The 27762-nt window shown below is 42.0% G+C and overlaps 1 protein-coding gene across 1 annotated transcript in view; it reads right to left on the reverse strand.

Moving 5' to 3' along the window:
• LOC117264998 (uncharacterized) overlaps positions 1-27762 on the reverse strand; it is a 67542-nt gene that overhangs the window by 32021 nt on the left and 7759 nt on the right. The window contains exons 2-11 of the mRNA XM_078162522.1: positions 24978-25115; positions 18664-18795; positions 9638-9876; positions 8116-9439; positions 6952-7512; positions 2842-3015; positions 2544-2717; positions 2023-2196; positions 1727-1900; positions 136-309 (exon numbers count right to left, since the gene is read on the reverse strand). Coding sequence (XP_078018648.1) covers positions 136-309; positions 1727-1900; positions 2023-2196; positions 2544-2717; positions 2842-3015; positions 6952-7512; positions 8116-9439; positions 9638-9876; positions 18664-18795; positions 24978-25105 — 3254 coding nt within the window. The 5' untranslated portion in view covers positions 25106-25115. The remainder of the gene's footprint in view (positions 1-135; positions 310-1726; positions 1901-2022; positions 2197-2543; positions 2718-2841; positions 3016-6951; positions 7513-8115; positions 9440-9637; positions 9877-18663; positions 18796-24977; positions 25116-27762) is intronic.

The following is a 27762-nucleotide window of genomic DNA, read 5'->3' on the forward strand; positions in this document are numbered from 1 at the left end:
CTTCTTAATATTTTTCTTGGTTAACTAACAAATCAGGATACACACTATGTACACAAGAAAGTGCACAACAAAGATATTAAGCCTCTGTTCTTTAAAAACAGAGCATCTAAAGGAGAGAGATGACAATGAGCTGACCTCAGAGTCTCCAGTTTACAGTGTGGACTCTCCAGAAAATCACACAGCGTCTTCACTCCTGAATCCTGCAGCTTGTTGTTACTGAGTTCCAGCTCTCTCAGGTGGGAGGGGTTGGACTTCAGAGCTGAGGCCAAAGAAACACAGCCACCCGCTGTTATTTCACAGCTATTAAGTCTGTAATTACAAGATAAATATCTTATCAGACATATTTCAGAGAAAACTTGCTGCTCACATTAAAAAAAAAAGAAATCTGGTCCAATCCCGGGTGCAGGAGCCCTTCTGTGCGGAGTTTGCATGTTCTCCCTGTGTCAGTGTGGGTTTTCTCTGGGTACTCCAGCTTCCTCCCACAATCCAAAGACATGCAGGTTAATTGGTAACTCTAAATTGTCCATAGGTGTGAATGAGAGAGTGAATGGTTGTCTGTCTCTACATGTCAGCCCTGTGATAGTCTGGCGACCTGTCCAGGGTGTACCCTGCCTCTCGCCCAACGTCAGCTGGGATAGGCTCCAGCCCCCCCGCGACCCTCAAGAGGATAAGTGGTTAGAAAATGGATGGATGGATGGATGGATGCTTTTAAACCTTGTGTATTTCTCAAAAATGGTCATTGTGATTCTATGGGTCCCTTTGCACACAGCCGTAATGGCTTTTTCAGGGAGCTTTTTTTGTTTACTTTGGATTGAACTGAAAGACAAGCCTTTTAAGTGCTAAATGTAAAAACCACCTTAATTTGGAAAGCTGTGCGAGGCTTGAGCAGAGGCACACACTGTTTTACCCGAGTCATGTTTCCCAAAATCTTTACATTGGATGCGGCGACAGCAAAGTGACACGTAAAGTTGAAAATGTCACATTTATTTGAAACACACAGGTTGAAATGTACTGGAATTTTCCTATAAAGCTGATTGTTGCAGAATAAGTTTCACTGAGCCATAAGTGGATTAGTTGGAATTAGTGGTGTTGAGTCTGTCATCCCTTTTGGGATGTCACAATCAAACAATTGAAGCTAATTCAGCCATTAACTATGTATTCTATGCAACCTTGCAATTTTATACAATTACTGCAACTTTACCACAAATCTCACTAATAAAACGGGTAAAATCTTGTTTTATTGTAGAGCTGTGTGCAGGGTCTTGATTCACTCAGCCCCTCTCTGCTTATCATGAGACTAATGCTGTGGAACCAGAGCTCTGTGGTTTTGACAGTCACACATACAGTGACAGGGCTAACTGTTAGCATCATACCCCTAACTTTACCAAATGGTACAGGTTGAAGAACGTTAGTTGGGCAATTTCAGATTAACAACTCAGTTTCGTATGTTATCCACTACAGCGCAGCTTCTGCCCAAGCAGCATGGTGAGTATTGATGAGATCACATTGTGCTGTGTTAGCTCGTGCTAACCAGGCAGAGAGAGCAGGGGGAAGAGCAGCTCACAGGGACGGTCCTTCAGTGCTGGAGCTGATTGTCGCCGATCAGCTGTTGCTGCTCCCAACCCCCCCACCCCAACTCATCACAAATAAATTCTAACTCTGTGGGAAAAACTGAATAAATAATATTTTAATAGAATATTCGAATAGATATATAGATTTGTTTAACCTCAGAGTCTTCAGTCTACAATGAGGATTCTCCAGAAAATCACACAGCAGCTTCACTCCTGAATCCTGCAGGTTGTTGTCACTCAGCTGCAGCTCTCTCAGATGGGAGGGGTTGGACTTCAGAGCTGAGGCCAGAGAAGCACAGCCAGTCTCTGATAGCTCACACCTTTGAAGCCTGCAATTACAATAAACAAATAAATAAAAGGTGAAATGTATTAAATAATCTGTGAACAAGAAGGAATTTTAAGCCTCTGTTCTTCAAAAATAGAGCATCCTGTGAAATCACAATGAACTGACCTCAACGACTCCAGTCTGCAGTGTGGACTCTCCAGAAAATCACACAGCAGCTTCACTCCTGAATCTTGCAGCTTGTTCCTACTCAGTTCTAGCTCTCTCAGATGGGAGGGGTTGGACTTCAGAGCTGAAGCCAGAGGAGCACAGCCGATCTCTGACAAACTGCAGCCCCTCAATCTGAATATGAGACAAATATTTCCGAAAAATGTGGTCATTGTGATTCTATGGGTCCCTCTGCAGTTTGCCATAATGGCTGTTTCAGGCAGTTTCTTTTTTGTGTTTACTAAGGGGTGAACTTGGTACAAATTGTACATGAGTCCTAGTTTCCCAACATTTCTACAACTGAGGCATGGAGTGCAAAGTTAGCATGATCCATAAAGTTAAAATGGCCATATTTATTGGAAACACAAAGGTTGAAATGTACTGGAGTAACAATGGACAGGTTTGAAGCAGTAATGTTTACTCTGTACAGAAAGATGGATTCTGAGAACTGCTAGCATTCAGATGAAATATGAATTTTCTACCTTAGAGTCTCCAGTTTACAGTGTGGACTCGCCAGAAAATCACACAGCGTCTTCACTCCTGAATCCTGCAGCTTGTTGTTACTGAGGTCCAGCTCTCTCAGGTGGGAGGGGTTGGACTTCAGAGCTGAGGCCAAAGAAACACAGCCACCTGCTGTTATTTCACAGCTATTAAGTCTGTAATTACAAGACAAATATTTTATCGGACATGTTTTAGAGAAAACTTGCTGCTCACATAAAAACAAAAAAGAAATCTTTTCCATATTAATATAAACTAAAGTACAACAAAAAGTCAACTGACCTCAGAGTCTCCAGTCTACAGTGTGGACTGTCCAGTCCATCAGACAGAAGCTCCACTCCTGAATTCTCCAGATAATTGTTTTTCAGGTCAAGCTCTCTTAGGTGGGAGGGGTTGGACTTTAAAGCTGAGGCCACAATGTCACAATGTATGGCTGACAGCTCACAGCCAGAAAGTCTACAAATACAGATACAAAGTCAAAACCAGAGATTTTCAAAACAGAACTGAGACATCTTTGATACTTAATTGTATAACATTACTGTACTGGAACTGAATTGGAACTGCTATTTATTCACTGGGCTCCTGGCTTAGGCCTCTGCTCGAACATTACATGCCCAAAATTAAGAGTGTCTCTCTGCAACCACAGGATCTATGACTAATTTTGGTCTCACAATAAGGTAACATTTGGGAGATTTACTGCAGAGGTGTAAACATATAGATGCTACTGGGTCAGATTAAGAAATACCAGAATAAATGATATCCGCACCTAATAAAACTTCATACTTTTACAGTGAATGTCCTTTTGAAATTATGCAGATGGAGCCCAAACTCTCTGGTAAACCATATAACAACATCTGAACATTACCTGTGCATGGACAAATAGGAGAAAGGTGAAGCACAACAATTTGAGAGGTTTAGGTGAAATCTTAAATTTGGACTTTTCTGACATTTGTGTACCCTCTTTAGCTCCAAGATAAATTTCAACCTCATCTGATGTCACTTACATTATAAGTATCAAATCTAAAAACTTCAGTTTTGGCTTCATTAAAAAAAAAATCAATCAATCAGGCCTCTATACATGTTATTATTCATAGAAACCCATAATAAATGGACAGAGTGAATATTTAAAGACGTCAACAGCACAGTATATCAATGTCAGACATGTTACCACAGATCAACCAGCAGATGAAGACACAGACCACAAAATAAAAGGCTGATCTCTGCATCTTTTCAAGCAATGTCAGTGGACTTCATTCCTGTCCTCTGCCCATGTAAGCTCTGTAGGGACGGTGTTTACCGACTGGATTAGACTGAAAGAGGTATTGGGGCTGTGGGCTAGCGGTTTTATGCATTCAGACACAAGTTTTGACAACAAAAACAGCAAAGGTAACCAGGGCTGCCCCCAACTAAGAATTTTTCTTGTCGATCAATAGTTGTCATGTAGGGCCATTAGTCGACGAGTCGCCCGCGTGTTTACTATATTCATTTTATTATTAAATTATACATTTTGGGCAGGGCAACACAATGGTTTGAATTCAAGGTCTGAGAAAGAACAGTGTAACTAACATTGTTAACACTGTGCTACATTATGGAGAAATACAAAACCGTACTAATGAACCTATATTAATATAGGCCTATATCTTATCTACAATTGCACGTCACACACTGAGCGAGCCGCCTGTTAATTATGGTGTTGGCAAACAGTGTTGGGTGTAACGCCTTACAAAGTTACAAAGTAACGCGTTACCGCAAAAAATGGCTTTTTCAGTAACAAGTAAGGCACTACTGTCCCAAAATGCAGTAATCACATTACAGTTACTAATCAAACACTTAAGTCATTACTTGCGTTACATAAATTCCTCATTAGATCTTCCCCTTACTTAAGAGTTAGTGATGACGGGCTTCAGGCTGTTGCCAATGGGTCGTCCTGACGAGGGGACGAGCCAGAGGATGGGAGAGTTTCTGCCGCAAACAAGCACCGAGACCCGGGGAGACATAGGAGCAGCTTCATGTGTTTATAGCAGATAGCAGGAGCGAGGACAGACGTCTCACTCTGCTACTCTGTGGTATAACGGAGCACACACTTTCAGTTTATAACTGTAACGTTCGTTGTTCTGCTAAGTATTGATAACACACTTAGTATTTTACAAATTCAATTTTTTTTAAGTTTGATAAACGTGCTGCTGATATGCAAAAATGAACTAAGTGACTGTAGGGCAGTGGGCAAGTATTATTATCACAACCCCTTTACACACGGTAACCACCCCCCACCTGGCATAAGAACTTCTCTGGCGGAAACCCTGCAAATACTTAAGGAGAGAAAAAGGGAAGTCTGCTTAGGGGCCTACCTTGTGGAACAGCTGTGCAATGAACAAGAAGCTCTGGCCTGACACCTCATGCAACAGCCTAATAGCATAATGGATTTCAGTCATCGCTACAGTTACACTGATGGGAGAAAACATATGCTTTTATACAAGTGAGGGGGCATGGTGAATGAAGTGGGGGGGCACTGCCCCCTGGTGCCCCCTCGTGAAGCCGACTCGGGGTATATCCATCTATTTAATGGTATCTACCTTAGGATTGTTATACATATGTAAGGTTTAATGCTATATCGTTAACTGGCAAATTACAATGTGTTTCAGGCAATTTTACAGAGTAACTAGTAATGTAACATGTATTGTAACTAATTACTTTCTCCAGGGAGTAATCAAGTAAAGTAAGGGATTACTTTTTTCCCCAAGTAATGTGTAATGTGTAATACCTTACTTTTTTGAGTAACGACCCCCAACACTGTTGGCAAAGCAGTAATGGTTGTGCTAAGTGGCTAATGGACATGTAGCCACTTACATGTTTCAGATGATCAGTCATGTTTGTAGTCAACAAATGTTTGCCTGCAGAGTTTACATATCACCTTGGGTTTGTCCTTCACCTTCTCAAAATGATCCCACACCTTGGATTTCCTGCCCGACATGTTATTAACTTGGAATAACTGCAGGTACCAGCCTTGTAAATTAGAGGCTGTACACATGCTGCTTCTTTAACTACCTGGAAAACGCAAAGTCAGGTGTTGGGCACTACTCTTGTGCCTTTTTTTTGCCAGCTTTCAAGAGTGCAGCAGTGGGTTGCGTCTGAGGTTGCATCTGAGGTTGCTAAGCAACCTTAACAAGTACCATATGGCCTATTTACCTGAAATCCTGAGTGCAGAGCTGATCTTCTTTCAGGTGCTCTTTCTGAGTGTGTAGGCCTATTGTCAGTGGGACAGGTGTAAAGCTCTGGGTAGCCCTGCACTAAAATGATCAACCTTTCCATATTTATCAGACTGAGTATTTACGGAAGAAGGGAAAGATATTTGTCAGCTGTGACTGGTTTGTAATGTGACTCCTGTCTGACTGCTGAGCGTGGCCTCTTCCTTTGCCTGTCCTTTCAAATTAAATTCCCACATGGTCCAGTCATAAAAGTTTTGATTTTATTTTATCAAGGTGCAGCTCCTAATAGAGTTTCACGTTTGTTTTTTTTGTTTTTTCTGCAACTAAGTGACCAATTAAATCTTGCCAACTAATGATCATTCTGTTCGACTAAAGTTTGGTCGACTATAAGGGAGCAGCCCTAAAGGTAACACAATCTGTAGTTGTAAATATACGAAGGGGACTTTGTTGTTTTGATGATCTGTGCCATGAATCTGTGTTGTACAGGATAATAGGAGTTACACCACCAAAATTGGTGGCCTCTAAAGATTCAATTGAGGTGTCTTATGTTTGGACAGTGTGAAAAAAAGAAAATGGGAGTGCTGTACTGTGATCATTCACAGTGTTTACTGAGAAAATGCTTTTTGCTTGTACGCCTATTATGTCCTCGTGTTTAAATGCCCTGTGATATGTACTCTAATCAGGGAGTGGCACTGACCCCGCAGGCTCTCGGGAAGGACATATACAGAAACAAAGCCAAATTAACTGTAAGTAAAAGTATTTACATTTTCAGGAAATTATGCATGATAATTCTGGCGATAGCCATCCCACAATGGTTGGCAAATCCACCAGTCCTGCTAATAAGTATGCAAGTGGTGTCAGACTGCTCTGCCAGTCTCACTGACTGTATATCTGTATTTCCAGATCCAGCACCACTATCAGCCCATGGAGGGCTCTACCATTTAGCAGTAAAGCTATTATACTCACCTCTAGATTGCGTACACAAACAGATATTGTGAGAAACTGTGTAAAAGAGCCATTGCTACATGCCTGGCACAGCTCATCGGCAATTACCACTGGTATGGGGCCACTATGGGTTTAGGACGATGTTGCTCCAAAAGCAAGTTGTAATAAACTGTGGTTTTTCTTTATGGTTGTGCCAACATGTACATCTCGATATACCCTGCTGGACTATATCAACACTAACCGAGCTTTTCTGCAGTTCCTCACAGCTGGAATCAGTCTCTGTCGTCCCTGATTTGATGTTTTGTACTTCATCAGGTCCAACTCATCCAGAACCTCCTCTGACATCTGCAGCATGTAGGCCAGAGCTGAGCAGTGGATCTCAGAGAGTCTCTTCTTTGATCTGTTCTCTGACTTCAGGAACTCTTGGACCTCCTGATGTACTGAGTAGTCATTCATCTCCATCAGACAGTGGAAGATGTTTATGATTTTGTCAGGAGAGATATCGTACATGTGTGTTTTCTTTAGGTTGTTGATGGCTTTCCGAATGATTTCTGGACTGTTGTCTGTCTGACCCAGCAGACCTCCTAACAGTCTCTGGTTGGACTCCAGAGAGAGGCCATGAAGAAAGCGAACAAACAGGTCCAGGTGACCATTTTTACTTTCAAGGGATTTCTCCATTGCGCTCTTCAGGAAGACATCCAGGCGTAGGTTACGGTCATTGTTGTCACCATGGGATGAATCATCATCCTCATCCTCATCCTCATCCTCCTGATCCTCCTCCTCATCATCATCCTCCTCCTCCTCCTCCTCATCCTCCTCCTCCTCCTCCTCATCCTCCTCCTCCTCCTCCTCCTCCTCCTCATCCTCATCCTCCTCCTCCTCATCCTCCTCCATCACCTCCACGGATAGATAATGGTCATTTTCCCTGACATTGTTGCTGTCATTATTGGTTACATCAACATCAACATCAGCACCCTCCTCCTCCTCTTCCTCCTCCTCCTCCATCACCTCCACGGATAGGTAATGGTCATTTTCCCTGACATTGTTGCTGTCATTATTGGTTACATCAACATCAACATCAGCACCCTCCTCCTCCTCTTCCTCCTCTTCCTCCTCCTCCTCCTCATCCTCCTCCATCACCTCCACGGATAGGTAATGGTCATTTTCCCTGACATTGTTGCTGTCATTATTGGTTACATCAACATCAGCACCCTCCTCCTCTTCCTCTTCCTCCTCCTCCTCCTCCCCATCCCCCCCCCCATCCTCCTCCTCCTCCTCCTCCTCCATCATCTCCACGGATAGGTAGTGGTCATTTTCCCTGACATTGTTGCTGTCATTATTGGTTAAATCAACATTAGCACCCTCCTCCTCCTCATCTGCAAGCTGGGATGAATCACTGTTACCACAGTCCAGGTCTGTCCCCAGGAAGTCCTCCAGTACCTTTATCTTCCTGTTGGTGTAACAGTGGAACATGTAGACTGCAGCCAGAAACTCCTGAACACTCAGATGAACAAAGCAGTAGACTGTTTTCTGAAAGATCACACTCTCTCTTTTGAAGATCTCTGTACAAATTCCTGAGTACACCAAGGCCTCTGTGACATCAAGACCACACTGCTCCAGGTCCTCTTGGTAGAACATGATGTTTCCTTCCTCTAGCTGTTCAAATGCCAGCCTCCCTAGCTTCAGAAGAACGTCCATGTCAGCCTCTGTCAGCTCCTGTGGACTCGTCTCATATCCCTCATCATACTTCTGCTTCTTCCTCTTTGTCTGAACCAGCAGGAAGTGTGAGTACAGGTCAGTCAGGGTCTTTGGCAGCTCTCCTCTTTGCTCTGTGGTCAACATGTGATCCAGAACTGTAGCAGTGATCCAGCAGAAGACTGGGATTAGACACATGGTATGGAGGCTCCTGGATGTCTTGATGTGTGAGATGATTATGCTGGACCGCTCTTCATCACTGACTCTCCTCCTGATGTACTCCTCCTTCTGGGTGTCAGTGAAGCCTCGTACTTCTGTTACCCTGTCAACACATGCTTGAGGGATCTGATTGGCTGCTGCAGGTCTGGAAGTTATCCAGACGAGAGCCGAAGGAAGCAGATTCCCCTTGATGAGGTTTGTCAACAGCACATTGATTGATGACTTCTGTGTGACATCAGACACAAACTCACTGTTGTGGAAATCCAATGAAAGTCTGCTTTCATCCAGACCGTCAAAGATGAACAGAACTTTACAGACAGCAAGCTCCTCTGCTGTGACCTTCTGTAGTGTTGGATGGAAAACATGGAGCAGCTTGAGAAGACTGTACTGCTCATCTTTGATCAAGTTCAGTTCCCTGAACGAAAGCAGAATCACCAGACTGATATCTTGGTTTTCCAAACCCTCGGCCCAGTCCAGAGTGAACTTCTGCACTGTGAAGGTTTTTCCAACACCAGCAAAGCCATTTGTCAGAACAACTCTGATGTGTCCTTGTTGGTCAGGTAAGGCTTTAAAGATGTTGTGACACTTGATCGGAGTGTCATGGGGGGTCTTCATCTTGGAAGCTGTCTCAAGCTGCCAAACCTCATGTTGGGTATTAACCTCTTCACTCTGTCCCTCTGTGATGTAGAGCTCAGTGTAGATCCTGTTGAGGAGGGTTCCACTTCCTGTTTCATCAGTTCCTTCAGTCACACATTCACATCTCTTTTTCAGACTGATCTTATGCTCATCTAAAACCTCCTGCAGACCACCATCCACTGTAAGATAGTAAAATGAAGGTCAAATTATTATCAGTGTTAATTTTCAGTACCCAAACAATAACAAAAAAAGAATGAAAATTGGGGGCTTAATTTTTTTTTAAATGTACCAAAATTTAATTTGTCATGGTGCACAACACGTGACTGAAGTTCTGTTTTCAGACACGATGACATCAGTAGACAGATGTACAGTCTTACTTTGTACAGTGCTAGTCTGACTGGCTGTCTGCAGTCCAGCTCTTGTTCTGGGTTTTTTTCCACAATGGGGACAGGAGCAATCTCCTGATGAAGCAGACTGGTCCCAGTATGAGGTGATGCACTGTCTGCAGAACCAGTGTCCACAGTTGGTAGAGACTGGATCCTTCAGGACGTCCTGACAGAAAGAACAGCAGGACAGCTGCCCCTCCACAGAAGCATGACTCATCTTCTTCCTCACTCTGTGGACAAACATACATTTATTTTTTGAACAAAAAACATTTCATGGGTTATTGAAATCTTTTACCAACATTGCCAGGATGATTAGATAGCAGGGAACTGTATGCATTAGGAGCAGCTGTGGCTAAGGAGGTAGAGCTCCTTCCATCTGCATGTCAAAGAATCTTTGGGCAAGATACACTAAATTTGTGTGCTAGTGCGTGTGAATAGTTAATTGAGGAGCAGATGGCACCTTGTATGGAAGCCTCAGCCACCAATGTAAATGTGTGCTGAAATGAGTGAATGTGACAAATAGTGTAAAAGAGCTTTGAGTGGTCAAAAGACTACAGAGGCGCTTTACAAATTTAAGTCAATTTACCATTTACGTGCAACGACCAGCACAAACTGGTAATGCTGTTTTGATTCATGTATGTGCAGCACCACAAAGTGCAAAAGGGCTGGGTGATCAACAAATAATCAATAAATAGTCTCTCACATCACTAGTTGAAGCATCTAACTATAAAGCAAGGAATCTCTGTACGTGTGTGAGTGTGTAAGTGTGTCCTTCACATATCTCGGTGTGTTCTAGAAAGTAAACCGTAATTCGCCGGCGACAAAATAATTAAGGATAGACCGATACATCGGCCGGCCGATCTATTGGGCCAATATTTTAGTTTTTTACTTGTATCGGCATCGGCCGATACGCGTGTGGGTTCACGGATTTATTTTTCCCTGGCATGATTTACAGACAGGCATTCACGGGCAGCTCTGTGTTGCCGGAAGATCCTGCAGCGCACATGCAGCGAATCCTACTGTGTACAGTAGTTGTTGTTTTATTTATGCTTCAGCTTTAATATTTGTTTATTTTATAAAGACATTACTGGAAGATTTAAGAGCACTGAACTCTTTTTTTTATTTGAATGTATAATAATAATAATAATATTCTACCTGTTCTACCTCAACTTTCCATCTTGTTTTAGTATTTTTTACTGTTCAATAAATGTTTCTTATTTTAAACTTGAGACCTGTAATATTTGTTATCATTGTGTCATTTTTTTTATGTAAATTGAGGGAGCAAAAGCAGTATCGGCCCCAAATATCGGCTCAAGAAAATCGGCAGTCCATAATTGGTCATCGGCTAAGGGTGATGGAAAAAAATCGGTATCGGCATCGGCCTTAAAAAAATCCATATCGGTCTATCCCTAAAAATAATACCAGTGTTTGAAATCTGTTTATAATTAATTTACAACACTGAGAGTAGTCCTTCAGTGCCTCATCTTCTGAACAACACAGAAGGGAGACTGGAACACACCCTGCACGTACTACACTGCCCCTCTGAACTAATGTAATCATTGCATATCCAAGTCGCTATTTCAGGCTGCAGCCGACAAATGTAACAAAGGTGTCCTATACTAACTTTAAGCCCTCCCAAATTGAATATCTTGTTGATAGTGCTGCAGGCTAGCTGCGAACAACACTCGACTCTGTAGCACCTCTTAAAAAGAAGTTAATGAAACGCAGAAAGATAGCTCTGTGGTATAACTGTAAACTGTAAATTAAAACAATATCGCAAAAAATTTGAAAGGAATTGGTGTGTAACCAATCTGGAAGAATCTTGTTTAGTCTGACAAGACAGTCTTAAAATGTATAGGAGGGCCTTCCACAATGCCAGAGCGAAACTATTACTCAGCATTAATAGAAGAAAATAATAATCCTAGTTTTTTCTCCCTGGTACTGTAGCCAGCTCTATTGAGCCTTGTATTCCTGTAGCCCTCAGCAGTAATGACTTTACGTGTTTCTTTAATGACAAAATTCTAACTATTAGAGGCAAAATTCATGACATCTTGTCCTCAGACAGTACCTATCTGTCCTCAAACACAGCTGTAACACCTGATATATATTTAGATTAGACCAATATCTAATCTTCCCTTTCTTTCAAAGATCGTTGTTACAAATCCCTGCTCTTCAAGAACGCAGGGTTACTTGTGGTTCCTAAATTCTCCAAAAGTAAAATGGGAGCCAGAGCCTTGGGCTATCAGGCTCCTCTTATGTGGAACCATCTTCTTGTTTCAGCGTGGGAGGCAGACACCATCTTCACATTTAAGACTAGACATAAAACTTTACTTTTTGGCAGCCCCTAGTTATGCTGATGTAGACTTAGTCAGAGCACCTGAGCACCTTCTCTCCTTTTGTCTCTCTTATTGTCATATTCTGAAAAGTTGGTTCTTCTTCATTTGTTAACATTCATGTCCTACTGCATGTCAATATCTCAGCTTCTTCTCCGGAGCCTTTGTGCTCCACTGTCTTGCAGGTTCCCTTGAATCACGGCTGTGCCTGGATCGTGGTTTATGGTTGTGCTGCTGGTGTGGTCCTGCCTGATGCCTCATTATTAGTGATACTTCTACTGTTATTATACACATATGATTATTATTGTAACATACTTATATTATCATATATTAGTATATACATATAACATATATACTACCAAAATACTATTATTTTTATTATTATTATTATTGTAAATTAATTTTATTGTAGCTTTTGTCATTACTGTCTGCCCTGCGTCTCTCTGTCTCTCCCTCTCTCTCTCGGTCGGACTTTTTCTCAATATATATTTTGTCATATGGATGACTGTACATTTATTACATTAATCTGTTCAATACACACGACATCTGTTGCACGTCTGTCTGTCCTGGAAGAGGGATCCCTCCTCAGTTGCTCTTCCTGAGGTTTCTACCATTTTTTCCCCATTAAAGGGTTTTGTTGGGGAGTTTTTCCTTATCTGCTGTGAGGGACCAAAGGATAGAGGGATGTCGTATGCTGTAAAGCCCTGTGAGGCAACTTGTGATTTGTGATATTGGGCTTTATAAATAAAACTGAATTGAATTGAACATATCGTTTGTTCATTAAAAGGGAACTACACCCCCCTCTCTGGGCATTACTCCGCCCACAGCTTGATTTCAAAAAGTTCAGAAAAGATAGGCGGAGCTGAGGGGGGGTGGGGGGGGGTTTGCAGGCGAGCAGTTGAGGAAGGGGGCGGAGTTAAGATTGTCCCTCGCTGCGGGGAGAGAGGTCCCTCTCCTCCGCTCCACACTTCGACTTATTTTCATTGTGCCGATGGTGGCTTGGAAAACCGCCCCTAACTGTGTCACATGGGCAGAAGGGAAGGCGGCTGCAGCTTGGCCTCTTTCCCCCTGTTCACCCTTCTCCCCATCTCTACACTTACACTTTTTTTCACCCTGCCGACAGTGGAACTTATATTCATGTGCCGATGGTGGCTTGGAAAACTGCCCCTAACTGTGTCACACAGGCAGAAGGCAAAGCGGCCGGTTCTACTTCTCCCTCTCTGTGAGCCTGGGCTCAGAGCAGCAGGCCACCGCATCCATCCACCCCTCCCTCCCTCGCGGCTCCGCACATACAACCCCCCCCCAGGAGTAAAGGGAGGAGGGCAGGCTTTAGCATGGACGGTTAGTGACGTCATTCGCCTCGAAAAAGAATCATTCCCCTCCAATGTAAAGTAATGTAAATTCAAATGTAGTAACCAGGTTTCAAGCTGTAGAGGGCATTCCATAGCACATTTTTAAAATAAAATGTAGATTTTCAACAGTTTGCACTAAACTGTCAAGATTTTGAGCAGGATCAGTCAGTAACACTACTATACAACCAGAAACAATGATTATCAGCTGAAAAAATGGTTTTAGGGTTTAGTTACTCTTTAAAATCTTGATATTGGTTTGGGGACAATGACATGGCTGGTTGGCTAGCCAGTCTTCTTGTTCACCATACTCTCAAATTATATTTACTGTCACCTGTATGCAATGTTATTGACTTTGAATCTTGCTAGCATAACGTTAGCTTTCTGGTTAATATCTGGGTCAAAGGGTTCTATGAGCTGGGAAGACTAGAATATCTCCCGTTGCTGGGTCATATCTAAGGTTCGTCCCTTTTACTGGAGTAGTGAATAACGTTTCCATTGCATAATAACCTCACAGGCGGGGTGGCAATGATTGTCCCATGATTTTGGTAAACCCTCAGGTGTTACCAAAGAAACAGAGTTATGGCTTGTGAAAAACTTTAGATTTTGAATGCAAAAAGTAAAAAAATATGAATGAATATTCTTACTTTTTATTTCTTTGGTAAGTGACCAAAGTATACGTGGGATAATGCGCCTCAAGGTGTTCATTATTGGTTTTAAAGAAAAGTGAGGAGTTGCATAAGGGTATTGACGGTGTAAAAGAGGAAAAAAAAAAAAAAAGACAATCTGTTTATGTATTTTCAAGGTTCCAACAGCTTAAGGCAAGTTATATGTTAAGGCTTTTAAGACTTTTTAAAGGGCCTGTAAACATGCTGCATTTTTTGCTCCCTCAAGTCTATGGTTTTTAAATACAGATGGGCGGCAGGTGTGCTCAAAAGCCAGAGTGACACCATTGCAACAAGCGCCTTGAGGTAAGCAAGTCCAACTTTTTGGAACGCTGCAGTATGCGCTGCATGTCATGTGAAAGGAACTTCCAATCACAGCCAGTATCTTCCCTTTCTTCAGTAAATATCTAGTCTGGGGCTGTTTAGTGGCCGTTTTGGTAAGCAACCGGAACCAGGATGAGAGAGACAGGATCCGGAATTCGATGGATGTGCCTTTCCATCAAAATAAAAGCACCAAGCTAATGAAAATGTGATGAAACTTTTTAATTTAAAGAATATAATTTACAAGAAAAGCCCCAAACCATTAAGTTAATCGATTTTCTCACACCCCTCATCACCCCAAATCGATGGTGTGCCAGAATTTAAAGTTTTACTTTGATGAACACTTTTACTTTGGTGAATTTGGTGGATTCCGGATCCGCTCTCTAGACCGGAACCAGAATCCAGACAAAATTCAGAGTGAATGGAAACCAGGCTCTTCGCCGTACATGAAGAGCCTGGTGACACGACATCTGTTCCACTCACAATATTTTAATGCACACTTAAATACAACACCAGGATATAACATAGTATCACGATTCAAGAATACGTTATTTGTCCCTTGGGAAACTTGTCTATATAAAATACATACATAGTGCAGAAACAGTTGTAAGTGCATAGCACAGACAAGTGCAGACATAAAGTGCAGTACAATACATGCAGTGCCCCTCATTTTACATCCCTCTTATGTCTTGCATTCAGGAGATTCATAGTCTCGCCACCAGACAATCAGAGATCTCCGCCTTCTGATAGTCTGGGGACACTCCTTTCTAAAGTGTGTTTAACACACTGGCGAAAACGGCCGGCAACAAAGCAACGCCTCTTGCATTTTTGAAAAGGACACGCCTTCTCGGAAATGTGCGCTCCCCGTTTTCTCGTCCGCAAGGAAACAAAAACACAGAGAGCTTGAAAATGGATGCAGAGAGATTTAACTCCGTTTTATCAAACGTGTGCTCATCCGTGAAGAAAATATTTTTTCCAGCGGATGTCTTAGTTACAACATTATTGAGCTAACTGGAGTAGTTTCATGTCGTATCCGACAACGGGAGGTTTTTAACAGATGACGCCCTGATGTTAGCTTTGCTGCTAGTGTTAGCTGTCCCTGTCAGCTGCAGCCACTGATGCTTTCTAGACATTGTGATTTCCCAAAATTGAATAAATACCACACATAGCAACACAAAACTGCTTTGCTAGCTCAACCATGTTGTAACTAAGATATCCGCTGGAAAAAATATTTTTTTCACGGACCGTTTAATGAGTTACAGACATCGCTAACGGCTAAGAAATAAAGAAATAGTAATGTTTGTTTGTTAGTAATGTTTCATTGTGTTTATAGATTTTACAAACATCGGATTAGTCTAAATGGTGATACAGTGATGTGAAAAATGTGATATATATATATATATGTATGTATGTATGTATGTGTGTATATATATATATATATATATATACATAGCTAAAAGCTCTGCTGGTTTTCTACCCGTAAGTATTTGTAAACAACAAGGCGATTCCCTCTATAGTCCGGACGGACGGATGAGTCATGGCCTTGTAAAAGATTATGTTTGTTTCTTTTAGTTGGCGAGAATGTGTCGCCGCAAACGCGACAAACATCCACTAACTTTGGCGGAGTTTTCTGCGAGCGCGGCTGAGCCATTTTGTACCGCTACACTTGTTTCTAGTGGGACTATGTTTACAAGCACAAGAGTTCAGCGAGCCACCGAAGGACCGCCCTGCAGATTTACTATTGGTTCTGCAACGTAGGGAGTTTTTTTTGAACTCTGAAATTGTATCCGCCCATCTAAACACAAAATCAGGGAGAAAGTCATCAGTCTTTAGTTAAGCAAAGCATCTAAAGACTGACTTGTGAGTCTAGGAGATTCACTGATAGAGGGATGAAAAAGTCTTAATACTGACTCAGCAGGGTTGGAAATTGGCACCAGCCACCTGCCAAATGCTGGTAAAATATGTAAGTGGCTGCTAGATTTGGGGGGGTTCATTTGACTTTCATTGCTGTGTGAACCAGTTTGTATATGTACACATACTGTATATGTGTGTGTGTGTGTGTGTGTGTGTATATATATATATATATATATATATATATATATATATATATATGTGTGTGTGTGTATATATACATTAGGGCATTAACGACTGATTTTTTTCAGGTCGACTTATCTGTCAATAAAGTCGAAGTCGAGTCGACAAGTCATTTGATGACGTCATCACATTGACACGGCGCATGTGATGTGTGTCTGAAGGCCCGTACATACTTGGGCGGAACGCATGCGGAACGGACTCTGCGGAGGTCCGCGCAGACTCAAAGCAGACGTCCGCAAGCCCTGTGCGCGCAAAGCTCAGATTTTACGACCACGCGGACTCCGCTCTGCGCACCAGTGACTGCTCAGCATGTATTTTTCACATCGCGGGGATTTTTCACGGACATTTTTACAGGAAACTACAACGTGGAAGTGCGCTCGACTATGAAAGCCCAAATGACTGCGGACATTCTTCGCGGAGTCTGCTCCGCTTATAGTACGCCCGAGTATGTTCACTTTAGTCAAGGATAAAGTATCAGTGTAAGCCAGTCAGAGGCAGCAATTGCATTCCGTACACAAGCACAGGGAGAGAGAGAGAGAGAGGGGGAAAAAACACATGACTTGTCGACTCCTCCCGGGGGGTGTCGACTTATGCCACTGACGTCGACACGTCGACAAATCGACTAGTGTGTCGTCGACGATACATTTATGCAAGCACACTTTGCATTACCGTAATTCCGCGATGGTTTGTCCTATCGGAAAAATTAAAATGGTTTCTGAAAGCTGAGAAGTTGCGCTTCACAGCCAACATGGGGTTATTACGGTAACTTCATTCGCGCTGTTGCAGGAAGACCGCAAATCCGCCCCTTTGTTCTCAGCTCCACCCACATAGACGCAGTGTATACGCGGAACAACAACAGAGCGGAGAAACGGAGCAGAGCAGCGATTTTGTCAAGAGAGAAAGAAAGAAATGTCTGGAAGACGGTCCTCCCGGGTGATAAAACCACCACTGAGGTTCAGGGATGGATTGGAGAAAGATGGAGCAGCTGAAGGAGCAATTTCTGGCGAAGAAAGGTAACGTTAGACCTGTTGAATTTCCGTGTTGAATTTCCGTGTTGAATGAAGCTCTCTGTAGCTGGAGAGAGCTTCATTCATCCAGAATGAGGCTTGGTAGTATCTAGTTTTTACTTTGTATAAGTTATTGTGTGTGTAAATCAACGTTTGTATTGTGTGGTCACCTTTAGAGCAGTGTTATAAGTCAGTAAGTTTGTACAATGTATGTGTATTTTTTACTTCATGCGTAAATGTGCGCATGACAAAAGATGGCGCATTCATTTTATGTTTGGTGACTTTTTTAGTGTAGTGTTGGCTACCAAGTGGTGATTGTATGTATATGTATATCTTTGAACAATGTACCATGCCTTGTTTTTACTATATAGTGTGTGAACAAGCTGAATATTTTTCTCCACTACTTTCAGTTTGTCTTGTGGTGAGGAGCAGCCATCCTCAAGTGAGAGACCTGGGAGAGGGAGAGGCAGAAGACACACTCAGGGCCGTAGAGCACCCTGTTTGGATGCTGCCATTCTCAAACTCCTGTGTCAAAACACCAACAAGAATGCAGCAGCAAACCTGGAAAAAGGGAGGAAGTTCCTCTGGACTGAAACAAAGAACACCTATATATAGTTTTCATTTTGGTCTGTTTTTGCACATTGATAGACAAAGACTCAAAAAATTTCATTGTGAATATGTTTTATACTGTTCTAAAAAGAACACCTATATATAGTTTTCATTTTGGTCTGTTTTTGCACATTGAGAGACAGACTCAAAAATTGTGAATATGTTTTATACTGTTATAATATCAAATTTATTATGCAAAATCTGTTCATGTACAATTGCAGTGTTTTTTTCTCACTAAATCTCTAAAACCAAATTCCGTTTTTTGGTTTTTCTTCATTTAAAACTGTTATTACACTGTTATTACATGCAGTAAATTGTAAATAACTGTCAGATATTGAAAGTTCAAAGTGTTCTGGAAAAACAGGCAAAATCACTTCCTCACAGGACATTTTCAGGCCCTTTTATAGTTAAAATAAACAAAAAAGTCCAGGTGGACATTTTGAGGCTTAGGTGTTAAAGGGTTAATGCCCAAGTGTACATAAATTATTAATGTTGCAAATTCAAATTAAACTTTTGGTTGCCTACTAGAAGAATAAAAACAGGTGTTGACGAAGTCTGACATAATTTGCAGTTATAAAAAGGCACCAATCCTACTCATGTCCAATTATGTTACGCATTACAGTAGAAACAGTCTCTTACTGTGTGTCTGATGGTCCAGGATAATCTCCAGACTTCAGTATTAAGAAGCAGTCACTCTTCATAGACAAAGAGCTTGATCCTCCAGACTCTGCTTTGTCCTTCTCTTCCTCTAAATCACTCATCTTCTCAAGTCTGAGAAGAGAAACACACAATAACCGCTATGTTCAAAGGAAGACATCATGCAGTACAATACATGCAACAGTGCCCCTCATTTTACATCCCTCTTGTGTCCTGAATTCAGGAGATTCACTGATAGAGGGATGAAAAAGTCTTAATACTGACTCAACAGGGTTGGAAATTAGCACCAGCCACCTGCCAAATGCTGTATATATATACACACATATATACATATATACATACATATATATACAGTACAGGCCAAAAGTTTGGACACACCTTCTCATTCAATGCGTTTTCTTTATTTTCATGACTATTTACATTGTAGATTCTCACTGAAGGCATCAAAACTATGAATGAACACATGTGGAGTTATGTACTTAACAAAAAAAGGTGAAATACCTGAAAACATGTTTTATATTCTAGTTTCTTCAAAATAGCCACCCTTTGCTCTGATTACTGATTTGCACACTCTTGGCATTCTCTCCATGAGCTTCAAGAGGTAGTCACCTGAAATGGTTTCCACTTCACAGGTGTGCCTTATCAGGGTTAATTAGTGGAATTTCTTGCTTTATCAATGGGGTTGGGACCATCAGTTGTGTTGTGCAGAAGTCAGGTTAATACACAGCCGACAGCCCTATTGGACAACTGTTAAAATTCATATTATGGCAAGAACCAATCAGCTAACTAAAGAAAAATGAGTGGCCATCATTACTTTAAGAAATGAAGGTCAGTCAGTCCGGAAAATTGCAAAAACTTTAAATGTGTCCCCAAGTGGAGTCGCAAAAACCATCAAGCGCTACAACGAAACTGGCACACATGAGGACCGACCCAGGAAAGGAAGACCAAGAGTCACCTCTGCTTCTGAGGATAAGTTCATCCGAGTCACCAGCCTCAGAAATGGCAAGTTAACAGCAGCTCAGATAAGAGACCAGATGAATGCCACACAGAGTTCTAGCAGCAGACCCATCTCTAGAACAACTGTTAAGAGGAGACTGCGCCAATCAGGCCTTCATGGTCAAATAGCTGCTAGGAAACCACTGCTAAGGAGAGGCAACAAGCAGAAGAGATTTGTTTGGGCCAAGAAACACAAGGAATGGACATTAGACCAGTGGAAATCTGTGCTTTGGTCTGAGGAGTCCAAATTTGAGATCTTTGGTTCCAACCGCCGTGTCTTTGTGAGACGCAGAAAAGGTGAACGGATGGATTCCACATGCCTGGTTCCCACTGTGAAGCATGGAGGAGGAGGTGTGATGGTGTGGGGGTGTTTTGCTGGTGACACTGTTGGGGATTTATTCAAAATTGAAGGCACACTGAACCAGCATGGCTACCACAGCATCCTGCAGCGACATGCCATCCCATCCGGTTTGCGTTTAGTTGGACGATCATTTATTTTTCAACAGGACAATGACCCCAAACACACCTCCAGGCTGTGTAAGGGCTATTTGACCAAGAAGGAGAGTGATGGAGTGCTGCGGCAGATGACCTGGCCTCCACAGTCACCGGACCTGAACCCAATCGAGATGGTTTGGGGTGAGCTGGACCGCAGAGTGAAGGCAAAGGGGTTAACAAGTGCTAAACACCTCTGGGAACTCCTTCAAGACTGTTGGAAAACCATTTCAGGTGACTACCTCTTGAAGCTCATGGAGAGAATGCCAAGAGTGTGCAAAGCAGTAATCAGAGCAAAGGGTGGCTATTTTGAAGAAACTAGAATATAAAACATGTTTTCAGTTATTTCACCTTTTTTTGTTAAGTACATAACTCCACATGTGTTCATTCATAGTTTTGATGCCTTCAGTGAGAATCTACAATGTAAATAGTCATGAAAATAAAGAAAACGGTCCACAGCCACAGGCAGCGCCGCCGTAGAGACCACCCCGACCCGGGCAGACGCGAGGCTCCACACCAAGGTGCAGTGCCCTACAGCCACCCAGGTCAGAGCGGTCTCCCGACGGCACCCCCATCGGGAGACCAGGAACAACTCTCAGTGTGGTAGGCCCCCATGAGGAAACACTGGAGCTAAAAGTTGAGGGACTAAAACAGTAAGATAGGATAAAAGGTAGAAAAAGAACCAAATAAACAAAAAGCTATTTAGCTCATAAAATTGAGTTAATAGCTAGGTAAGAATGATCAAAAACAGAGACATAAAATGCATCAAAACTAAAACCTATAGGCTAACTAAAATAACAAAAGATAAAGGTTAAATGAGATAAGAACGTAAAAAGAGGAAGGGTAAGAACATAATAAATAAATAAAAAATAGATAATAGATAGATAAATCGATTATAAGAGGAATTTAAAATAGATAAATAAAGAGATCAGTTAAAAGCCTGATTAAAAAGATTCTTGAGCCTCTTTTTAAAAACATCAACAGTCTCTGCAGCTCTGATGTTCTCCGGCAGGCTGTTCCACAATCGGGGGCCATAATAACTAAATGCCGCCTCCCCGTGTGTTTTAGTCCTAACTTGTGGTATGGTTAAAAGGCCGGTGCCGGAGGACCTCAGGGTCCGCGAGGGTTGATATGGTAAAAGCAGGTCAGATAAATAAGAAGGCCCAAGACCGTTAAGACGTTTAAAAACTAATAAAAGAACCTTAAAATCGATCCTGAAGCGCACGGGGAGCCAATGCAGCAATTTTAAAACTGGTGTAATGTGCTCCCGCCCTCTGGTCCTCGTCAGTACTCGTGCAGCTGAATTCTGTAATAATTGCAGATTTGAGATACTCTTTTTGGGAAGACCAGAGAGCAGGGCATTACAATAATCTAACCTACAGGAGATAAGAGCATGCATCAGCACCTCCGTGCTGGCCTGAGAGAGAAACGGGCGGACTCTGGCTATATTCTTAAGGTGGTAGAAACCTACCTTTGTTATGTTTTTAAAATGTGGAATAAAACAGAGCTCAGAGTCAAAAATCACACCCAGATTTTTTACAAATTGTGTTGGTTTAAAATCCTGTAGTTTTGGTAAAAGTTTCTCTCTCTGGCCTTCAGGACCAATGACTAAAACCTCTGTTTTGTCCTGGTTGAGCTGCAGGAAATTCGCTGCCATTCATGACTTTATATCTAAAATGCAGTTAAAAAGGGCATCAATTGGCCCTGTGTCATCAGGAGACACGGCGATGTACAGTTGCGTATCATCAGCATAACTATGAAAGCTGATGCCGTGTCTCCTGATGACATCCCCCAGAGGAAGCATGTAGAGATTAAAAAGAGTTGGACCTAAAATTGACGCCTGGGGGACCCCACACTTTATCTCATGGGTTCCTGAGGAACATGTATCCATACTTACAAAGAAGTGTCGATCAGTAAGGTAAGAGACGAACCAGTTAAAAACAGTACCAGAGAGGCCGACCAGGTGCCTCAGTCTATTTAATAAAATGTGATGGTCTACTGTATCGAAGGCGGCGGTTAGATCCAGTAGTACCAAGACTGTGAGTTTATGGTTATCTAAATTGCACCTGATGTCGTTTAAAATCTTTAAAAGGGCTGTCTCGGTACTGTGGTTCATCCTAAAACCAGACTGATACTTCTCTAAAGTGTTATTTGTATTTAAAAAATCATTTACTTGGTTAAAAACCAGTTTTTCTAAAATTTTGCTTAAAAATGGTAAGTTGGATACAGGTCGATAATTATTAAAAATGTTGGGGTCTAAATTGCTCTTCTTCAGAAGGGGCTTCACCACTGCCGTTTTCAAGGAGGCTGGGAAGACACCTGTCTGAAGAGAGCAATTCACCATGTACAGTAGCTGTTCCTCAAAGAATCCATAAAATTTAAAAAAAAAAAAAAAAAAAACGGTGTGGGAATCGGATCTAAAAGGCAGGTTGTGGGCTTTACTTGGGAGAAAACTCGACCAAGTGTCCTTGCATCAACCAGGGCAAAACTCTCCAGTGTTTCCTCAGGTAAAAGCAATGATCCAGGTGTGTCGACAGTTAAAATCTGTTGCGATAAAAGACTGGATCTGATGTCATTGATTTTACTTCAAGAAGTGGTCTGCAAAGTCCTCACAAAGGGCATTGGTTGTTGTCTTAGGTGATCTGTTAAAATTACTGTTTGTTAAAATATCAATTGTGGAGAAGAGGAATTTGGGATTGTTTTTATTGTCAGAGATTAGTTTTTTGAAGTGGGAAATTCTTGCCTGTTTGACTGCGTTATTGTAGGTTTTGAGATGTTGACATAATATTTCGTAGTGGACTGTTAGGTTTGATTTTCTCCACCTTCTCTCAGCACTCCTGCAGTATCTTTTCAGTTGTTTGATTTCCTGTTTTCTCCATGGGGGTGTAGGTTTTGTTCTAATTGTTTTGATTAAAAGTGGAGCCACTGAGTCCAGCGTTGACTTGAGTTTGTTGTTAAAATTGTTCACAATAAAATCACAGGGTGCTGGTAAAATCTCTGCAGGAGTGCTCTGTAAAATCTGGATAAAATTTGCAGCCACTTCAGAAGATAGGTAGCGTTTCCTCACTGTTCTAGCTCGGATTATGCTACTTCGACTAGCATCCCACACTGAGAGCATTCTGCCCAAATCCCAGTGTGGTTTTAGGCGTGATCGAAGCACCTCAGATATGATTTTTGTCGCTAGACAGGTACAGGAAAAGTGCAGGGAACACTGCAAGGACCTGTACCTTGCGTTTATTGATCTCTCCAAGGCCTTCGACACTGTCAATTGGGAACTGCTATGGGAAATACTCGGGAAGTTGGGGGTTCCTCCAAAGTTCAAGAACATCTTGCGGCAGCTGCACGACGGGATGCAAGCCTGCGTCAGTGTTGGCGACCAACAATCCCCCTTCTTCAGTGTGGAGGTGGGAGTCAAGCAAGCGTGTGTGCTAGCTCCAACCATATTCAATATGTTTCTCTCCAGTGTCACCCTCCTTTCATACAAGCTTCTGGATCCCTCTGATGGAGTGCAGATTCAGTACAGATTGGATGGTAATCTGTTTAACATCCGGCGCCTTCAAGCCAGCACAAAAACTACCACCCAACGCATTCTGGGGCTACAGTATGCAGACGACTGTGCTCTACTGGCCCACTCCCCAGAATTCCTACAGAGTGCACTGAATGCAGTCTCATCTGTATACGGCGCCATCGGTCTTCAGATCAACATTGCGAAAATACAAATACTCGTGCAGGAATCCATCCCCCAACCTCGCACACCTACCTTCACCATGGATGGCCATCCACTCGCCATCGTCCCATATTTCACCTACCTTGGTAGCACCCTGTCTCCTTCATGCAACATCGACGAGGAAGTCCAGGTGCGCATCAGCTCAGCCTCAGCAGCTTTTGGAAGGCTCAAGTCCAGGGTATTCCAGAACAAGAATCTTACCATCTCCACCAAATCTGTGTACAGGGCAGTTTGCCTCTCCACACTGCTGTACAGCTCGGAAACCTGGACCCCCTACCAGAGGCACATAAGAACTCTAGAGGCCTTCCATATCCACTGCCTGCAGAGGATCCTGGGTGTCTCCTGGGAAGACAGGGTGCCATATGTGGACATTTATGAACGGACCCACACACCCAGCACTGCAGTATTCCTTGCGCACAAACATCTCCGCTGGGTTGGGCATGTGATCCGTATGCCTGCCCATCGCCTTTCCAGACAAATCTTGTATGGCCAGCTTTTAGAAGGCCACAGGTCTGCTGGGGGCCAGAAGAGGCGCTTCAAGGATCACCTCAAAACTCTCCTGAAGAAGTGCAACATCAGTCCACCCGCACTTGAGCCCCTTGCGGCTACCCGCAACACCTGGCGTGCCACCTGCCAACAGGGAATAGCTCATCTTCAGGAGCAAGCCACAGAGAGGAGGAATCAGCGCCGTGCACAGAGGCACCAACGTGCTGCAGGGCCTCCCCCTGTTGGTGCTGGATATCCCTGCCTGTCTTGTGGCAAAATCTGTGGATCTCACATCAGCCTGCACAGCCACATGGCTATGCGTAGGCGGAAAGCACCCCAATAACAAGAACTTAATTTTTGGAGCAATGTCATCATCAAAGTCGATGGACTGCCATAAGCAAGTAAGTAAGTGTGTGTGTGTGTGTGTGTGTGTGTGTGTATACATAATGTTGCAAATTCAAATTAAACTTTTGGTTGCCTACTAGAAGAATAAAAACAGGTCTTGACGAAGTTTGACATAATTTGCAGTTATAAAAAGGCACCAATCCTACTCATGTCCAATATGTTACGCATTACAGTAGAAACAGTCTCTTACTGTGTGTCTGATGGTCCAGGTTGATTACTGAAGTCTGAAGGATAAACTTTAAAGCGGTCACTCTTCATAGACAAAGAGCTTGATCCTCCAGACTCTGCTTTGTCCTTCTCTTCCTCTAAATCACTCATCTTCTCAAGTCTGGGAAGAGACACACACAATAACCACTATGTTCAAAGGGAGACATCATTTTCACAACATCAAAGAGACAGTAAACTACATGATTGTTACTAAATCATACTTTGTTTTAAAGTCTGTTTTTCTTTTTTTTTTTTTCTTCAAATAATTTACAATCCTTCCAAGAGCTCATCTTGTCAGAATGGACAAGAGAGGTTTTTGGAGATATCTACAAAAGAGGAGCTTCATCAATAGTTTGGAGGTGTTTTAAGAGAAAGGAGAAAAACTGTCAAACTATTTTAATGTTCCAGGGAGTGCAAGATCAGCCTCAGGTTTCATAAAATGATGGCAAACACTCCGTATGGGAACTGGGTTTAGGTAAAATCTGTAAAGAGATCTGAATTTAAACATAAAATAAGATATGTACAAAAACACAGCGACTAATGCCATGTAAGCAGTCAGTGATGCAAACTTACACACTACAAAATTAAATATGGGTATTATTACTTTAAACTTCAACTTTAACAAATGGGGTTTATGTGACTGTGGGTTTTTTATTGTAATTATCAGGTCATTCCTAAATCATTTTCTCATTCCTTAGTAACTAATCACATTTTGTGTACCATATTGTAAAGGGGTCACCAAAGCTTTATAGGGGGTTGCGTTTGGCCTCCTTGATTTTAAAGGGTGTATGAAAACTTTTTTAAAAAATCCATACAGTCATTCATTTCCGTGAAGACAAATAAATGAAATTGTTATTTTAAAAGTTTAACGTATTATTCAATATCTTAACTTAAAGGGCCCTATTTAGATGGTCTAAAACGTGAAGCGCCAGGTGTGCGGCCCATGGGCGTGTCCCAGTCACTTGCTAGTTAGACAGCATGTTTTTAGACTGTGCGCCATGGCGGAGAGTCTAAAAGGGTTGGACTTACTCTGTGAATTAGTCATGGGTGTGTTTTGGGCGTATCATTCAATAAGCCAATCAGAGTGTCACCTCACATTCCCTTTAAAAGAGGCGCGATTGGAGCGCATGGTGGACAGCTAGTTAGATGGCGGACCTACCAACTGGAAAGAGTGAGCGTTTTACAGCTGAGGAGACAGATCTCCTCGTGCGGGAGGTGAAGGCCCGTCAGAACCAGATCTACGGGGACAGCAGACAGGCACCCAAGCTCCCCGAGGTAAAGCAGGCGTGGGATCACTTATACAAGATAGATCTTACTACATATCTGTGGAATATTATTCAAACCTGTTTTCATCATATAACAGAGCACAGCTGTCAGGACTGCCGCGGAGCTCCCCATGGTGCTGATCCTGCAGCTAGGATCTGTTCAGCGTTTTCTCCCCCACCCACGTTTGTTAATTGTTTTCACATGTTTCCTAGAGCTGTGTTCTGCCTCTTATTTGCATGTGTGTCCTCTCTACACTCAGATAACAATATAATAATATAATATAATGTAGCCTAGTATATAATGTAGCCTAGTATAACATGTTAAAATAAATGCAATGTGTGGGCTTTGGTTTTCAATCAAAAAAATTTCATTTGTCATTATTACAAATTATGATGATCATTATTACTTTGATTAGATCATTATGATTAATGACTGACCATTAAGACATGTTTCTGATAAATATTTTAATGTGCACAATAATAACCTTTCACATTGTAATCATATTTTTATTTGTTATCTTTTGCATATGTGTGGCTGCTCCGTGTGTGTCTGAGCAGAGTGCACGCGCGTTGTGCACCCGCCTAGAGACGCATATTACTAACTTGTTTAACAGCGAAATACTGCAGCGTTGACTTTAGACCAGGTTTTTGTTGGTTACTGGCGCATTTGCTTTTTACGTCATCTAACTAGCAACGCGCCATGACTGCGCCTGACCACTCCTCATTTTTAGACCAACACACCCAGAGAAGCGCAAGTTCATTTGCTAGTTAGACGACGAGGGCGCAGGGCATGAAAATGACAACTGCGCCTGCATCTAAATAGCAATAACACTTGCGACATGGATTATGCGCCCTCCGCCATCTGCTTTAGACCATCTAAATAGGGCCCATAGTCTCAGAAGATGAGGGCACAGTGAAGACGTGCTATATTCACAAAGCCATGTGATTGTTAAAATAAAAGAAATAAATAAAAAACATTATACCAACAGAGAATTATATAAAGAGTTTCTAAAAATGACAGGATCTGCACATTTACCATTTTCAAATCATTGCTTAAAACATATTTTTATAGGAAAGCTTGTCTTGATTGCCTGATTTGTAGTTTTGTGATGTGCACCTTCTGTGTTTTATTTCCTTTTGCTCTGTTTTTGCTTCTATACACACAATTTTTCTTAGCTCATAACATTATTTTAATTATTGTAATCTTATTTCTGTCTTATTTCCATGCACTTTGTGAAGCACTTTGTAACCTTGTTCAGATAAGTGCTATACAAATAAAGTTATTAAAATTCATCCAAATCGCTAATTTCACACAAATTTCCAGCAGTTATTGCACTTGCTGTTTGTGCTAATCCTACATCTTATCTTTTGTTTTGTACTGTTATTGATATGCACTGAATATAATATAATATAAATCCATAAAATGTTACTTAAGGTTAGTCAGGGTTTGTCGGTCCTTAAAGGAAAAAGCTTGGGAAATGCTGTTGTTAAGTGGCAACAAAC

Source organism: Epinephelus lanceolatus, chromosome 20 (assembly GCF_041903045.1).
Source record: "Epinephelus lanceolatus isolate andai-2023 chromosome 20, ASM4190304v1, whole genome shotgun sequence".
Classification (NCBI taxonomy): domain Eukaryota; kingdom Metazoa; phylum Chordata; class Actinopteri; order Perciformes; family Serranidae; genus Epinephelus; species Epinephelus lanceolatus.